Below are 16,876 nucleotides of genomic sequence, written 5' to 3' on the forward strand. Positions count from 1 at the left end.
TCCGACTAACCTCTTTGTTTTTCCCATCCCTCCCTGTCTCCTGTTCATTCAGCATATTTTTTTTTTAAATAAATATATATAGGTTTTCATCCATGATGGCGGAAGATAGCGAGTCCGCGGCCAGTCAGCAGAGCCTGGAGCTGGACGACCAGGACACCTGCGGAATAGATGGCGATAACGAGGAGGAGAATGAACACATGCAAGGGTGAGGCTCGGCTTCACCGAACAGACACAAAACGCAGCAGTCCGGGGCAGCACGCGTCCACGCTCCGATGGCTCGGTCCTGTGTAGGGTTTGGATGAGTTTCTTTGGATAATGAGCTCGCGCATACATCTAACGTTAGTGTTTGTACGACCAAGGACCATATGCCCTGTTCGTTAATTCTATCACAATGTTTTTATGTGATGATGGCCCTCTCAGTCGTCTGAGTAGCAAGTGTATTATAATCCTGCTGGCTAGTGGATGTCATGGTAGTGTAGCCATATAAATGAAAGCTAGCTTAGTAGCTTTTCATTTGAATGAATGAGACTCAGCGTGCTAGGCGTTGTGTAGTTATTGCAAGCTAACTGGCCAGCTAGCTAAATTGCCAGTGTAGCATGTGAGTAGCCTGTAGGATTGACTTGTTTGCATTTAAAGCAATTGTCAACGGAATGACATAAGCTAAATGGATATTTATCTAACTAAATGTTTAGTTTTATACTGCTGGCGCATTTGCTAGCTAACAGCAGCGCATATCCTTGGCTGTCCTTCTCTGACGTTACAGCAGCAGGATAGACGTAAAACACTATGTAAACTGACGTTGTTAGGCAGAGTGTTGCTACTCTGCACCGGTTACACCCACTGAGGTATACCCACTATAGCTTACAGCGTTACTCGTGGATTTATAAATGTCCGGCAACTCAAGTGGGGTATGCATAATCTGGCCCCATTTTAGCCTGATTTTAATTATTCAGCATGACAATAGTACCAACTAACCTTTACTCCAGAGCAGAGATGTAGCCAGCTAGCTATCAAAGCTGTGTGTGTGTAGGAGTCCGGGGGGAGACTTGGGGGCTAAGAAGAAGAAGAAGAAACAGAAGAGAAAGAAAGAGAAGCCAAGCTCTGGAGGGGCCAAGTCAGACTCTGCCTCAGACTCACAGGAGATAAAGGTGACTAACCGCTCTCTCTCTCCCCCTCTTGCTCTGGTCCAATCCCAAATCAAGCCCTATACACTTGTGGAGATCTGACTGGATTTGACAGGTTTAAGCAATATGGTAATAGTGCCACCTTGTCCTGAGAAAGGCTAAGTGGAAGTTACACCATATTTCATATACCAATCAAATCCTCTCAGATCTCCACAACTGCATAGGTTGTAATGGGTCCATTTGGGATTTTGCCCCTTTCTCCTCTCTCTCTCTCTCTCTCTGAGTGTGTGTGTTCTAACCTTCTCACCTGTGTGTAGAACCCAGGGCTGCCCATGCAGAAGCTGCAGGACATCCAGAGAGCCATGGAGTTGCTGTCCTGCCAGGGACCAGCTAAGAGCACCGATGAGGCCACCAAACACAAGTACCAGTTCTGGGACACACAGCCAGTACCTAAACTCAGTGAGTAGGGAAACACACACACACACACACACACACACACACACACACACACACACACACACACACACACACACACACACACACACACACACACACAGTGTGAGACATACACACTCGATCACACACGTTTACTAAACTACACATACAGTGCCTATAGAAAGTCTACACGCCCTTGGATTTCTTCACATTTTCTTACAAATTGGGATTAAAATTGATTTATTCGTGATTTTCTTGTCTATGATCTACGCTAAATACTCAGTGGAAGAATGTTTTAAAATATAGATATATTCATAGAAATGTACATTTTAGTCATTTAACAGATGTTTTCATCCAGAGTGACTTACAGTTAGTGCATTCATCTACAGATAGCTGGGTGGGACAACCACATATCACAGTCATAGCTACTTTCAGGAAAAATGTACTTACTATCAGCTTAGTCAGAGCTAGTAAGGAGGCATTTATTTTGGACTGGGCTGAGTGGGAGCTGCCCTCCCGTGGGGTGAGAGGGACAAGAGACCAGAGGTGGCAGAACAGAGTGCTCGGGTTGGGGTGTAGGGTTTGAGCATAGCCTGACGGTAAGGAGAGGTAGTTCCTCTTGCTGCCCCGTAGACATGTACCATGGTCTTGTAGTGGATGCGAGGTTCGACTGGAAGCCAGTGGAGTGTGGGGTGACGTGGGAGAACTTGGGAATGTTGAACACTAGGCGGGCTGAAAAAATTCAATACTAATATACTTTGATTAGATTAGTATTCAGTCCCCTGAGTCAATACATGTTAGAAACACCTTTAGCAGCGATTTACAGCTGTGAGTCTTCTTGGGTAAGTCTCATAAGAGCTTTGCACACCTGTATTGTGCAATATTTGCCTATTTTATTTTCAACATTCTTCAAGTTCTGTCAAGGTGTTGGGGGTCAAGGCTAGACAGCAATTTTCAAGTCTTGACATAGATTTTCAAGCAGATTTAGGTCAAAACTATCTTGGCTACTCAGGAACATTCACTGTCTTCTTGGTAATTAATGTCAGTGTAGATTTGGCTTTGTGTTGTAGGTTATTGTCCTGCTAAAAGATGAATTCCTTTCCCAGTGTCTGGTGTAAAGCAGATTGAAGCAGGTTTTCCTCTAGGATTTTGGCTGGGCTTAGTTCCCTCCTGAGTTTTTCAGGATGAAAAGAAACAGAAGTCTTTGCCCATGTCAAGTATACCCATACCATGATGCAGACACCACCATGCTTGAAAATAAGGAGGCAGTTACTCAGTGTTGTGTTGAATTTGCCCCAAACATTAGACTGTATTTAGGCCAAAAAGTGTGTTCCTTTGCTGTGTTTTTTTTGCAGTATTACTTTAGTGCCTTGTTGCATACATATGCATGTTTTGGAATTTTTGTATATTTGTGTTCTTCTTTTCACTTTGTCATTTAGGTCATTATTGTCGAGTCACTACAATGTTGTTGATCCATCCTCAGTTTTCTCCCATCACAGCCATTGAACTCTATAGCTGTTTTAAAATCACCAATGGCCTCATGGTGACATCCCTAAGCAGTTTCCTTCCTGTCCTGCAACTCAGTTAAGGACTGCTGCATCTTTGATGTGTCTGGGTGGTTTAATACATCATCCACAGCATAATTATTAACTTGACTATGCTTAAAGATATATTTAATGTCTGATTTGTAATTGTTACCCATCTATCAATCACCGCCCTTCTTTATGATGCTTTCAAAAAGTGTGCTGGTCTTTGTAGTTGAATCTGTGCTTGAAGTTCAATACTTCACTGAGGGACCTTACAGATGTTTTATGTATGGGGACAGAGGAAGGAGTAGTCATTCAAAAATCATGTCAACCCCTATTATTTCACACAGAGTGAGTCCATATAATGTATGTGATTTGTTAAGCCACATTTTACTTCTGAACTAATTGAGGCTTGCCTAAACAAGGGGGCTGAAAAGACTATTTAAGTATAAAATGTTTATTCATTTGTAAAAGTGTGTAGAATTGAGTATTTTGTATAGATCAATGACAAAAAAAGACAAATCTATTTCAAGATCACTTTGTAACGCAAAAAAAGTTCAAGCTGGTGTAAACTTTCTATAGGCCCTGTAAATGTGTACAGATACAGTACTCCCACAGATACAGTACTCCCACAACCAGAGAAAGATAAGCACATTCTTATAGTAAGAAAACACAATGGCTGTATTTCCTCAAGTCCCCTGGTTGTGATTGGCTGGCTGGTTGGTTGTGATTGGCTGGCTGTGTTTTGGCAGATGAGGTTGTAACCAGCCATGGGCCCATGGAGGCTGACAAAGACAACATCAGACAGGAGCCCTACTCTCTACCACAGGGCTTTATGTGGGACACTCTGGACCTCAGCAACGCTGATGTGGTGAGTGTGTATGTTTCTTTGTGTTAAACAGTTTACATTCATTGCCACCAGACATCAAAGTCGTGCAGTCGGAAGACTTTACTAAGACTCTCTTTCTCTCAGCTGAAGGAGTTGTACACCTTGTTGAATGAGAACTATGTGGAGGATGATGACAACATGTTTAGATTTGATTACTCACCCAGCTTTCTCAAATGGTAAGTCAAATCCATCCTCTACTTAGATTGTTAAACTGTCTGTGTGTTTGGCCTCTATCTAAACTACTCTGCTTTCTTATTTTTCTCTCCTCCTCTCTCACCCTCTCTCTCCTTCTCCCTTCTCTCACCTTCTCCTCTTTCTCTCTTCTCCTCTATCACCCTCTCTCTCCTTCTCCTTTCTCTCACCTTCTCCTCTTTCTCTCTCCTCCTCTCTCACCCTCTCTCTCCTTCTCCTTTCTCTCTCCTCCTCTCACCTTCTCTCTCCTCCTCTCACCTTCTCTCTCCTTCTCCTTTCTCTTACCTTCTCCTCTTTCTCTCTCCTCCTCTTTCTCCTTTCTCTCACCTTCTCCTTTCTCACTCTCTCTCCTTCTCCTCTCTCACCCTCTCTCCTTCTCCTTTTTCTCATCTTCTCCTCTCTCACCCTCTCTCCTTCTCCTTTTTCTCATCTTCTCCTCTCTCACCCTCTCTCCTTCTCCTTTTTCTCATCTTCTCCTCTCTCACCCTCTCTCCTTCTCCTTTTTCTCATCTTCTCCTCTCTCACCCTCTCTCCTTCTCCTTTTTCTCATCTTCTCCTCTCTCACCCTCTCTTCTTCTCTCTCACCCTCTCTCTCTTCTTCTCTCTCACCCTCTCTCTCTCCTTCTCCTTTTTCTCACCTTCTCTCTCGCCCTCTCTCTCTCCTTTTTCTCACCTTCTCTTTCACCCTCTCTCTCTCCTTCTCCTTTTTCTCACCTTCTCCTCTCTCACCCTCTCTCTCCTTCTCCTTTCTCTTATCTTCTCCTCTTTCTCTCTCCTCCTCTTTCTCCTTTCTCTCACCTTCTCCTTTCTCACCCTCTCTCTCCTCCTCTCTCACCCTCTCCCCTTCTCCTTTTTCTCATCTTCTCCTCTCTCCTTCTCTCTCACCCTCTCTCTCTCCTTCTCCTTTTTCTCACCTTCTCTCTCACCCTCTCTCTCTCCTTCTCCCTTTTCTCACCTCTCTCACCCTCTCTCTCTCCTTCTCCCTTTTCTCACCTCTCTCACCCTCTCTCTCTCCTTCTCCCTTTTCTCACCTCTCTCACTCTCTCTCTCCTTCTCCCTTTTCTCACCTTCTTCTCTCTCACCCTCTCTCCTTCTCCTTTTTTCTCACCTTCTCCTCTCTCACCCTCTCTCCTTCTCCTTTTTCTCACCTTCTTCTCTCTCACCCTCTCTCCTTCTCCTTTTTCTCACCTTCTTCTCTCCCACCCTCTCTCCTTCTCCTTTTTCTCACCTTCTTCTCTCTCACCCTCTCTCCTCCTTTTTCTCACCTTCTCCTCTCTCACCCTCTCTCCTTCTCCTTTTTTCTCACCTTCTCCTCTCTCACCCTCTCTCCTTCTCACCCTCTCTCTCCTTCTCTCACCTTCTCCTCTCTCTTACCTTCTCCTTTCTCACCCTCTCTCTCCTTCTCCTCTCTCACCCTCTCTCCTTCTCCTCTCTCTCCTTCTCCTCTCTCACCTTCTCCTCTCTCACCCTCTCTCCTTCTCCTTTTTCTCACCTTCTCCTCTCTCACCCTCTCTCTCCTTCTCCTCTCGCACCCTCTCTCTCCTTCTCATCTCTCACCCTCTCTCTCCTTCTCATCTCTCACCCTCTCTCTCCTTCTCCTCTCTCACCCTCTCTCTCCTTCTCCTCTTTCTCGCACCTTCTCTCCTTCTCCTCTCTCACCCTCTCTCCTTCTCCTTTTTCTCACCTTCTTCTCTCTCACCCTCTCTCCTTCTCCTTTTTCTCACCTTCTTCTCTCCCACCCTCTCTCCTTCTCCTTTTTCTCACCTTCTTCTCTCTCACCCTCTCTCCTCCTTTTTCTCACCTTCTCCTCTCTCACCCTCTCTCCTTCTCCTTTTTCTCACCTTCTCCTCTCTCACCCTCTCTCCTTCTCCCCTCTCTCACCCTCTCTCTCCTTCTCTCACCTTCTCCTCTCTCTTACCTTCTCCTTTCTCACCCTCTCTCTCCTTCTCCTCTCTCACCCTCTCTCCTTCTCCTCTCTCACCTTCTCCTCTCTCACCTTCTCCTCTCTCACCCTCTCTCCTTCTCCTTTTTCTCACCTTCTCCTCTCTCACCCTCTCTCTCCTTCTCCTCTCGCACCCTCTCTCTCCTTCTCATCTCTCACCCTCTCTCTCCTTCTCATCTCTCACCCTCTCTCTCCTTCTCCTCTCTCACCCTCTCTCTCCTTCTCCTCTTTCTCGCACCTTCTCTCCTTCTCCTCTCTCACCCTCTCTCCTTCTCCTTTTTCTCACCTTCTCCTCTCTCACCCTCTCTCTCCTTCTCCTCTCTCACCCTCTCTCTCCTTCTCCTCTCGCACCCTCTCTCTCCTTCTCATCTCTCACCCTCTCTCTCCTTCTCCTCTCTCACCCTCTCTCTCCTTCTCCTCTTTCTCGCACCTTCTCTCCTTCTCCTCTCTCACCCTCTCTCTCCTTCTCATCTCTCACCCTCTCTCACCTTCTCCTTTCTCACCCTCTCTCTCCTTCTCCTCTCTCACCCTCTCTCCTTCTCCTTTTTTCTCACCTTCTCCTCTCACCCTCTCTCCTTCTCCTTTTTTCTCACCTTCTCCTCTCACCCTCTCTCCTTCTCCTTTTTTCTCACCTTCTCCTCTCACCCTCTTTCCTTCTCCTTTTTTCTCACCTTCTCCTCTCACCCTCTTTCCTTCTCCTTTTTTCTCACCTTCTCCTCTCACCCTCTCTCCTTCTCCTTTTTTCTCACCTTCTCCTCTCACCCTCTCTCCTTCTCCTTTTTTCTCACCTTCTCCTCTCACCCTCTCTCCTTCTCCTTTTTTCTCACCTTCTCCTCTCACCCTCTTTCCTTCTCCTTTTTTCTCACCTTCTCCTCTCACCCTCTTTCCTTCTCCTTTTTTCTCACCTTCTCCTCTCACCCTCTCTCCTTCTCCTTTTTTCTCACCTTCTCCTCTCACCCTCTCTCCTTCTCCTTTTTTCTCACCTTCTCCTCTCACCCTCTCTCCTTCTCCTTTTTTCTCACCTTCTCCTCTCACCCTCTCTCCTTCTCCTTTTTTCTCACCTTCTCCTCTCTCACCCTCTCTCCTTCTCCTTTTTTCTCACCTTCTCCTCTCTCACCCTCTATCCTTCTCCTTTTTTCTCACCTTCTCCTCTCTCACCCTCTCTCTCCTTCTCCTTTTTTCTCACCTTCTCCTCTCTCACCCTCTCTCTCCTTCTCCTTTTTTCTCACCTTCTCCTCTCACCCTCTCTCTCCTTCTCCTTTTTTCTCACCTTCTCCTCTCACCCTCTCTCCTTCTCCTTTTTTCTCACCTTCTCCTCTCTCACCCTCTCTCCTTCTCCTTTTTTCTCACCTTCTCCTCTCTCACCCTCTCTCCTTCTCCTTTTTTCTCACCTTCTCCTCTCTCACCCTCTCTCCTTCTCCTTTTTTCTCACCTTCTCCTTTCTCACCTTCTCCTCTCTCACCCTCTCTCCTTCTCCTTTTTCTCACCTTCTCCTCTCTCACCCTCTCTCCTTCTCCCCTCTCTCACCCTCTCTCTCCTTCTCTCACCTTCTCCTCTCTTACCTTCTCCTTTCTCACCCTCTCTCTCCTTCTCCTCTCTCACCCTCTCTCCTTCTCCTCTCTCTCCTTCTCCTCTCTCACCTTCTCCTCTCTCACCCTCTCTCCTTCTCCTTTTTCTCACCTTCTCCTCTCTCAACCTCTCTCTCCTTCTCCTATCGCACCCTCTCTCTCCTTCTTCTCTCTCACCCTCTCTCTCCTTCTCCTTTCTCTTACCTTCTCCTCTCTCCTCCTCTTTCTCCTTTCTCTCACCTTCTCCTCTCTCCTCCTCTTTCTCCTTTCTCTCACCTTCTCCTTTCTCCTTTCTCACCCTCTCTCTCCTTCTCCTTTCTCACCCTCTCTCTCCTTCTCCTTTCTCACCCTCTCTCTCCTTCTCCTCTCACCCTCTCTCCTTCTCCTTTTTTCTCACCTTCTCCTCTCACCCTCTCTCCTTCTCCTTTTTTCTCACCTTCTCCTCTCACCCTCTTTCCTTCTCCTTTTTTCTCACCTTCTCCTCTCACCCTCTTTCCTTCTCCTTTTTTCTCACCTTCTCCTCTCACCCTCTCTCCTTCTCCTTTTTTCTCACCTTCTCCTCTCACCCTCTCTCCTTCTCCTTTTTTCTCACCTTCTCCTCTCACCCTCTCTCCTTCTCCTTTTTTCTCACCTTCTCCTCTCACCCTCTCTCCTTCTCCTTTTTTCTCACCTTCTCCTCTCACCCTCTCTCCTTCTCCTTTTTTCTCACCTTCTCCTCTCACCCTCTCTCCTTCTCCTTTTTTCTCACCTTCTCCTCTCTCACCCTCTCTCCTTCTCCTTTTTTCTCACCTTCTCCTCTCTCACCCTCTCTCCTTCTCCTTTTTTCTCACCTTCTCCTCTCTCACCCTCTCTCCTTCTCCTTTTTTCTCACCTTCTCCTCTCTCACCCTCTCTCCTTCTCCTTTTTTCTCACCTTCTCCTCTCTCACCCTCTCTCCTTCTCCTTTTTTCTCACCTTCTCCTCTCTCACCCTCTCTCCTTCTCCTTTTTTCTCACCTTCTCCTCTCTCACCCTCTCTCCTTCTCCTTTTTTCTCACCTTCTCCTCTCTCACCCTCTCTCCTTCTCCTTTTTTCTCACCTTCTCCTCTCTCACCCTCTCTCCTTCTCCTTTTTTCTCACCTTCTCCTCTCTCACCCTCTCTCCTTCTCCTTTTTTCTCACCTTCTCCTCTCTCACCCTCTCTCCTTCTCCTTTTTTCTCACCTTCTCCTCTCTCACCCTCTCTCCTTCTCCTTTTTTCTCACCTTCTCCTCTCTCACCCTCTCTCCTTCTCCTTTTTTCTCACCTTCTCCTCTCTCACCCTCTCTCCTTCTCCTTTTTTCTCACCTTCTCCTCTCTCACCCTCTCTCCTTCTCCTTTTTTCTCACCTTCTCCTCTCTCACCCTCTCTCCTTCTCCTTTTTTCTCACCTTCTCCTCTCTCACCCTCTCTCCTTCTCCTTTTTTCTCACCTTCTCCTCTCTCACCCTCTCTCCTTCTCCTTTTTTCTCACCTTCTCCTCTCTCACCCTCTCTCCTTCTCCTTTTTTCTCACCTTCTCCTCTCTCACCCTCTCTCCTTCTCCTTTTTTCTCACCTTCTCCTCTCTCACCCTCTCTCCTTCTCCTTTTTTCTCACCTTCTCCTCTCTCACCCTCTCTCCTTCTCCTTTTTTCTCACCTTCTCCTCTCTCACCCTCTCTCCTTCTCCTTTTTTTCTCACCTTCTCCTCTCTCACCCTCTCTCCTTCTCCTTTTTTTCTCACCTTCTCCTCTCTCACCCTCTCTCCTTCTCCTTTTTTTCTCACCTTCTCCTCTCTCACCCTCTCTCCTTCTCCTTTTTTTCTCACCTTCTCCTCTCTCACCCTCTCTCCTTCTCCTTTTTTTCTCACCTTCTCCTCTCTCACCCTCTCTCCTTCTCCTTTTTTTCTCACCTTCTCCTCTCTCACCCTCTCTCCTTCTCCTTTTTTTCTCACCTTCTCCTCTCTCACCCTCTCTCCTTCTCCTTTTTTTCTCACCTTCTCCTCTCTCACCCTCTCTTCTCCTTTTTTTCTCACCTTCTCCGCTCTCACCCTCTCTTCTCTTTTTTTTCTCACCTTCTCCGCTCTCACCCTCTCTTCTCTTTTTTTTCTCACCTTCTCCGCTCTCACCCTCTCTTCTCTTTTTTTTCTCACCTTCTCCGCTCTCACCCTCTCTTCTCTTTTTTTTCTCACCTTCTCCGCTCTCACCCTCTCTTCTCTTTTTTTTCTCACCTTCTCCGCTCTCACCCTCTCTTCTCTTTTTTTTCTCACCTTCTCCGCTCTCACCCTCTCTTCTCTTTTTTTTCTCACCTTCTCCGCTCTCACCCTCTCTTCTCTTTTTTTTCTCACCTTCTCCGCTCTCACCCTCTCTTCTCTTTTTTTTCTCACCTTCTCCGCTCTCACCCTCTCTTCTCTTTTTTTTCTCACCTTCTCCGCTCTCACCCTCTCTTCTCTTTTTTTTCTCACCTTCTCCGCTCTCACCCTCTCTTCTCTTTTTTTTCTCACCTTCTCCGCTCTCACCCTCTCTCTCTCAGGGCGTTGCGTCCTCCAGGCTGGTTGCCCCAGTGGCATTGTGGGGTGAGGGTTTCCTCCAATAAGAAACTGGTTGGTTTCATCAGTGCCATTCCTGCTGATATCCACATCTACGACACGTGAGTCACACACACACACACGCTCTAACCGCGCGCGCTCTAACCCCACAGCGGATACACATCAACAACGTCGTGGACAGGTGCATGTCAGTGCTGATCTTGATGCACACCTTTTACTCTCTCGCTCTCTCTCCCTCCCTCCCTCTCTCCCTCTCTCCCTCCCTCCAGCTTAAAGAAAATGGTTGAGATCAACTTCCTGTGTGTTCATAAGAAATTGCGTTCAAAGCGTGTGGCTCCAGTTCTGATCCGGGAGATCACGCGAAGGGTTAACTTGGAGGGTATATTCCAGGCCGTCTACACGGCAGGAGTGGTACTACCCAAACCTGTGTCTACCTGCAGGTACACAGACACAATTCATGAATTTGTCCTAACATAATGAGAATACATAGAATGCATAACTTAAGTTGCCTAACTGTAGTAAGTTGACTGTAACTAGAGTATGTAACAGGAGTGTTGTGTTTTGTGAACAGGTACTGGCATCGTTCTCTGAACCCCAGGAAGCTGGTGGAGGTGAAATTCTCTCACCTGAGCAGAAACATGACGCTGCAGAGAACCATGAAACTGTACCGACTACCAGACGTAAGAACACACACAATGTTACACGTCCACCATCTATCACATCTCTCCTACACTGAGCAAGACACCTTTCCCCCAGCTGACGGGGCTAATAAACTTTGCTTTATGTTTACAGGCCTGTGTGATGTTGGGTGTATGTGTATAACTCCCCTTTCTCTCCGGCTCTGTAGAGCACTAAGACCCCGGGCTTGCGAGCGATGGAGAGGCGTGATGTGCGTCAGGTGACGGAGCTGCTGCAGAAACACATGAGACGTTTCCAGCTGGCGCCCTCTATGTGCGAGGAGGAAGTGGCACACTGGTTCCTCCCTCAGGACAACATCATAGACACATTTGTAGTGGAGGTAAGGGTCTGTCTTTTTGTTTGTTCAATTAGATAATTAGATGGTGATACTGAACAAAAATATAAACGCAACATGTTAAGTGTTTGTCCCATTTTTCATGAGCTGAAATTAAAGATCACAGAAATGTTCCATACTCACAAAAAGCTTATTTCTCTCATATTGTGCACAACTTGTCTACATCCCTGTTAGACAGCATTTCTCCTTTGCCAAAATAATCCATCCACGTAACAGGTGTAGCATATCAAGAAGCTGATTAAACGGCATGATCATTACACAGGTGCACCTTTTGCTGGGGGACAATATAAGGCCACTCTAAAAGGTGCAGTTTTGTCACACCAACACAAGGCCACAGATGTCTCAAGTTTTAAGGGAGTGTGCAATTGGCATGCTGACTACAGGAATGTCCACCAGAGTTGTTGCCAGATAATTTAATGTTCATTTCTCTACCATAAGCCACCTCCAACGTTGTTTTAGAGAATTCGGCATCACAACCGCAGACCACGTGTGACCACGCCAGCCCAGGACTTCCACATTCGGCTTCTTCACCTCAGGGATCGTCTGAGACCAGCCACACGGACAGTTGATGAAACTGAGGAGTATTTCTGTCTGTAATAAAGCCCTTTTGTGGGGAAAAACTCTGATTGGCTGGCCCTGGCTTCCCAGTGGGTGGGCCTATGGCTGCGCCCTTGCCCAATCATGTGAAATCCATAGATTAGGACCTAAGGAATTTATTTCAATTGACTGATTTTCTTATATGCACTGTAACTCAGTAAAATTGTTGCGTTTATATTATTGTTCAATATAATTAGATACTGACATCTGAGTACTTTTAATTTGCTATTCTGTGTTTACCCTCAGGGTGCCGGTGGTGTGTTGACAGACTTCACTAGTTTCTACACCCTGCCCTCCACAGTGATGCACCATCCACAGCACAGAAGTCTAAAGGCTGCTTACTCCTTCTACAGCGTTCACACACACACTCCACTACTGGACCTGATGAATGACACTCTCATACTGGCCAAACTGGTACTGCACACACACACATTCCAACATAAATACAAAGGTTCAACACAACGACGATCACGTCCATCTAAATGGTGTTTGTTTGTCCCACAGAAAGGCTTTGATGTGTTTAATGCTCTGGACCTGATGGAGAACAAGGTGTTTCTGGAGAAGCTCAAATTTGGCATCGGAGACGGCAACCTGCAGTATTACCTTTTTAACTGGAAATGTCCCCCCATGGACCCCGACATGGTGAGGCGTGTGTGTGTGTGTCAACAAGGTGGGATGTATTCCTGGGTGTGTTGTGAAATAATTTCATAATGGGAAATCAGTCATAATTCTAATTATGTTTCTATCTCGGTCGCTCTGTTTCAGGTTGGCCTTGTTCTTCAATAACTAGTCTGTCTGTGACTGCTACACACTCAGAGGTCAAAGGTCTTCTTTGACCCCTAACATCGCTCTACCTGGACACACAGGTAGTCCCAAACTAGAAGAAGACAATGACAACAATCAACCAATCAAAGTGATCGGGAGGTGTGCATCACTTTGAGCATCTCTCCTGGATCATTTTTATCATGGAGAACATTCTCTCTGCTCACCCGGAACTGAGAACTCTTTTTAACCATCAACATCATGAATGTGAAGTCATGCTCTGCCTGAGACAGACTCTTGTACAGTACACACACACACTACATGAAGAGAAGGAAGATTTGCGTCCAAAATGTTTTTCTTGTTTTATTCAAAAAGGTGCATTGGTAACTGTGTTTGTTGGACAGTGCAGAAATGTAGTAACCTGTACATTTAATGCCAGAACATATTTATTCCTGTAGTGTGGGATATGGGGGGTGGGAGAGGAAAGATTCAACTAGCGTAGATGTTATTGACTTTGGTGTTCCTATGAACGGTTAGGAGGGGATTCTAGGGAGTTTTGAGGAAGAATGTATTTGAAGCACAAATCTTAAGTTCTTAACTGAGGGAAAGGCTCCTTAACAACCCCAGGTGCATTTTATATATCGATTATTTCTGTTTTGTGTGTTTAGGTTTTTCAATATCTGAGTGTTTGAGAAACATAAAATGCAGGATGGGAATTTTATTATTTTTAAACTGTTTAAATTTTTTGGTGTGTTTTGTGCAGCTAACAGCATTTATTTTAATAAGGTCCCAATTTTTTCCCGGGCACAATTCTGATATTTAGGATTGTGCTTATATGTTGTGTGTTCTGTCACCATTCCTCCCATGTCTGTCAGTATTTGTTAAAACCCCTTAATCAAACCGGCATCTTCACCTATAAATAAAGGTACTGGGTTGGAGTATCAGGCAGCGCTGTGTGTATGATCCAGCACATGAAGGAACCTGTGATGAGAGAAAACAGCTGTTCTGTTTGCTGATGTTGTCATGGTTACTACAGTTAGTTTCTCATTGACAGGGACACTTGTATATCTGAGTTAGTTGATTGTGTACATGGGGGGAAATGTTTTTTTGTTGACATGGGGAAAATACAATGTACAAAACATTAGAAACACCTTAATATTGAGTTGCAGCCCCTTTCGCCCTCGGAACAGCCTCAGTCGTCGGGACATGGACTACAAGGTGTCAAAAGCAGTCCACAGGAATGCTTCCCACAGTTGTGAAGTTGACTGGATGTCCTTTGGGTAGGGGACCATTCTTGATATACACGGGAAACTGTTGAGAGTGAAAAACCCAGCAGCGTTGCAGTTCTTGACACTTAAACCAGTGCCCCTGGCACCTACTACCATACCCTGTTCAAAGTTACTTAAATATTTTGTCTTGCCCATTCACCCTCTGAATGGCACACAAACGCAATCAATGTCTCAAGGCTTAAAACTGTCTTTAACCTGCCTCCTCACCATCTACACTGATTGAAGCCGATTTACAAGTTCCATCAATAAGGGATCATAGCTTTCGCCAAGTCAGTTTGTCATGGAAAGAGCAGGTGTATAGTTCTCATTATTACGCTGCACTCATGGGGAGTTACTTGCTTTTAGTGTTTCTGAGGTGTGGCTCTGTGAACGTGGTCTGCATCTGGGGCTGTGCCCAAACCAAGGTAATGGTCAGGTTCCTCTGCTCAGACGGTGCTGATACGTGCCAGATCTTACAATGCCTGGATAGGTATTTTGCGTATCAGCTAACCATGTTATAGCAATCTGGTGCCCGACGGCACAGCACGCAACCATTGGTTGATGCATGCAGCGTCTGAGCAAGGGAAGACGACCTATGACAATGGCACAGAACACTGGGCATCCAAATAAAGATGGCTGAAATAGAACTGATCCCCAAAACCGTGAATCTGAGTCAGCCATGTGTTTATTAGTCCCAGGGTGTTGGGTCTGTTGTGGATGTATACTTCAACTTGTTTGAATTTGAGCATGAGACAGTTTTTGATACAATGCAGATACCCCTAGTGAGAGCACCCAAAGTCCTCGCCTTATTTAAGATGTTAAAAAATATATATACTATTAAAATGTGTAGTTTTGAAATGACACACACTTTTCTCTAACTGAAAAACAGTATTTTTATTGAACTCCTTGGCAGGCTGTAAAAGAAATGAGGAATTAGAACCAGCAGCGTTTAGACAGGACCTCTCATCCAAATACTCACGCAAGCTATACCAGCATGATGGAATAAACTCTAGACTTTAAAAGATACATCTGAGTGTGCTGTCTAATTTATTTAATTTAAGTCTTCCATGGGATTTTGGGAGTGTTTCCTCCAGATTGGCAGCAGAGACCTCCACCTCCAATCAGCATCCAGGGCTGCCTACACTACCGTTTCATGTCATCTTTTGTACATAAATTGCTTCTACTTTTTCTTAATCTTTGGTTTCCGTATTTTAGAAGGGTTCGGGATAATCTTTTTCACTTTAAGAGGCTGAAGTACGCAGGATGGACATTCTGTAACATCTGGAGAAATGTCTTCAATTTTCCGTTTTTGGCCTCTTGTCTCCTCTCCCTTTTCCACCTCCATTTGCCCCTCAGCTGTTCCCTCTTCCTCCTGCCCCTCAAATGTTGCACCTGTTTCACTGGGAGCGCTTGGTATCCAGGCAACCTGCAGAGCAGGCACTCTGGGTACAATGGCTTCCACAGTGTCAGAGAACGTCCCATCCTCGTTCCTGTCCCCTTGTCTGAATCCCAGTGCCAGGACGCACTTCAGCCCCAGCAGTCCCGCCACACTCTCACTGAGACGCGGCACCTGGCATGCCGCCACGCCCCGCGTCCGGCACAGCGCTATCAGGTGGCTCGTCATGTGCGGCGGTTTGACCGACTTGCACACGAGCACCAGCCGGAGCTGGTTCCTCTCCAGAGCCTTGGTGACCTCGTTGATGCCGATGGCCAGCTGCCTCCTAGCAGCTACATCAGTCCAGCCTTGCTCTCTGGGTTTAACAGGACGTTCCAGTGTTACAGTGTCGAGGAGTATCTGTGGGGGCTCAGCTACCGAGTCATGTCCTGTAGGTGGGTTCTTATTTCTCTTTTTCCCCCACTGTCGAAACCCTTTCACCTCTTTCTTTTCCAGGCCAGTTGCTGACAGTTTGCTCTTCAGAGTGTCCAGGATGAAGTGTGCATCATCACTCTGCAGCGGGCTCCATTGCAGTCTGTAGGGGGAGTTCAGGGACGTCTTAGCTGGGATCTGCTTCTTCCGCTCCTTTTTCGACACTTTGCCTGGAGTGGCCATCTTTATCTGGAGTGAAGACAGGAGGAATTCACATGAACTGCTGACTCAACTCCCATATGTTATCACATTTACCAGCAGGGTAGCATATAAATATAATATATTCTATTGCTCTAGTTCTGTGGGGTAGACTCTTTGAATGTTAATTCACAGTAGTGATTGAGGGATGATGCTGGGGTGGGGCTTAAACCCTGTTAGCACAGTACAACCTTTGCCATAAAAACTAACACCAAAAAAATATCACTACAGCCTTTGGCTATGAGGGTAGATCTGGAATCAGATTACATCGTCAGATAAAGTAAAATAAGGGCTCTGTACTGTGGTCCTCTAACCTGTATGTAAAGGTAGTAAGTTTGCCCTGTAACAATGTTTCCCCTCAATCACTACTACACATCACTTAGCTAGCTGGCTAACTAGTTATTCAGCGACAGACACATTTCCCAGCATGTTTATAGATATAGCGAGTAGTTTTAACAAGTTAGCAAACAAACCTAAATTAAACATATCGAGCTGACAAACTGACATAGTTACTTAAATACCCACAGCCGTCGGGTTTTTACCTCAATTATAACAATTTAAAAAGCAGTTGTAGGTCAGTGCACACAACTAATCTGCTGTGTCCATGGGCGCAGCCATATTGTATGTCTGCGGTTGACGACGTTTCAACAGAGCCACGCCCCTCAAACGCGCATAGAGATAATCTATTTGGCCGCGAGCAAAAGGCCACCAAACAATCTTCTAATATTATATTGACAATTTGCTAAGAAAAACCAAAGCCACTTAATAACACTAGCTACAAACCATATGACCCATCAGAACCACTGGATGCTACCAAGCCTTCAGTCTCCTGAATCAGACCCTCAGATGCACAGAGTTCTGAATCAGAAGAACCACAGACTGCTGAATTAAAACTGAGTGGGATGGTAGCCTACCATATCTCATCCTCCATCAATCA

At 45.9% G+C, this 16,876-nt stretch overlaps 2 protein-coding genes across 4 annotated transcripts in view; one reads left to right on the forward strand and one right to left on the reverse strand.

The window, feature by feature from the left end:
- On the forward strand, positions 1-14,900 carry LOC129857051 (glycylpeptide N-tetradecanoyltransferase 2). Of its 2 annotated transcripts, XM_055924953.1 has the most exons (12): positions 7-205; positions 1,031-1,148; positions 1,442-1,583; positions 3,838-3,956; positions 4,059-4,150; positions 10,199-10,315; positions 10,484-10,654; positions 10,786-10,894; positions 11,062-11,232; positions 12,091-12,258; positions 12,349-12,486; positions 12,610-14,900. In XM_055924953.1, the coding sequence occupies exons 1-12, from the start codon at positions 93-95 to the stop codon at positions 12,628-12,630; spliced, it is 1,479 nt and encodes a 492-aa protein (XP_055780928.1). In that variant the 5' UTR covers positions 7-92; the 3' UTR covers positions 12,631-14,900. The 2 variants fall into 2 exon arrangements, with proteins under 2 accessions (XP_055780929.1, XP_055780928.1); XM_055924954.1 differs by lacking the exons at positions 12,091-12,258; positions 12,349-12,486; positions 12,610-14,900 and adding an exon at positions 11,707-12,069 and having other exon boundaries at positions 1-205.
- The window catches only part of LOC129857053 (ribonuclease P protein subunit p38-like), a 14,062-nt gene continuing 11,939 nt past the window's right edge, over positions 14,754-16,876 (reverse strand). Inside the window, exons 1-2 of one of the 2 annotated variants that reach the window (XM_055924955.1) lie at positions 16,482-16,621; positions 14,754-15,930 (exon numbers count right to left, since the gene is read on the reverse strand). In XM_055924955.1, the coding sequence (XP_055780930.1) occupies positions 15,055-15,924 (870 nt within the window). In that variant the 5' untranslated portion in view covers positions 15,925-15,930; positions 16,482-16,621 and the 3' untranslated portion in view covers positions 14,754-15,054. Of the gene's footprint in view, positions 15,931-16,481; positions 16,622-16,876 lie in introns of those variants that run through there. The other variant, XM_055924956.1, reaches the window with a different exon arrangement.

Source organism: Salvelinus fontinalis, chromosome 6, assembly GCF_029448725.1.
Source record: "Salvelinus fontinalis isolate EN_2023a chromosome 6, ASM2944872v1, whole genome shotgun sequence".
Taxonomy (NCBI): domain Eukaryota; kingdom Metazoa; phylum Chordata; class Actinopteri; order Salmoniformes; family Salmonidae; genus Salvelinus; species Salvelinus fontinalis.

Coding starts and splice junctions, on each gene's coding strand:
- LOC129857051 (XM_055924953.1), top strand. CDS start 93: ATGATGGCGGAAGATAGCGAGTCCGCGGCCAGTCAGCAGAGCCTGGAG. Junction 1,149..1,441: donor CAGACTCACAGGAGATAAAG/GTGACTAACCGC, acceptor ACCTGTGTGTAG/AACCCAGGGCTGCCCATGCA. Junction 11,233..12,090: donor TAGACACATTTGTAGTGGAG/GTAAGGGTCTGT, acceptor GTTTACCCTCAG/GGTGCCGGTGGTGTGTTGAC.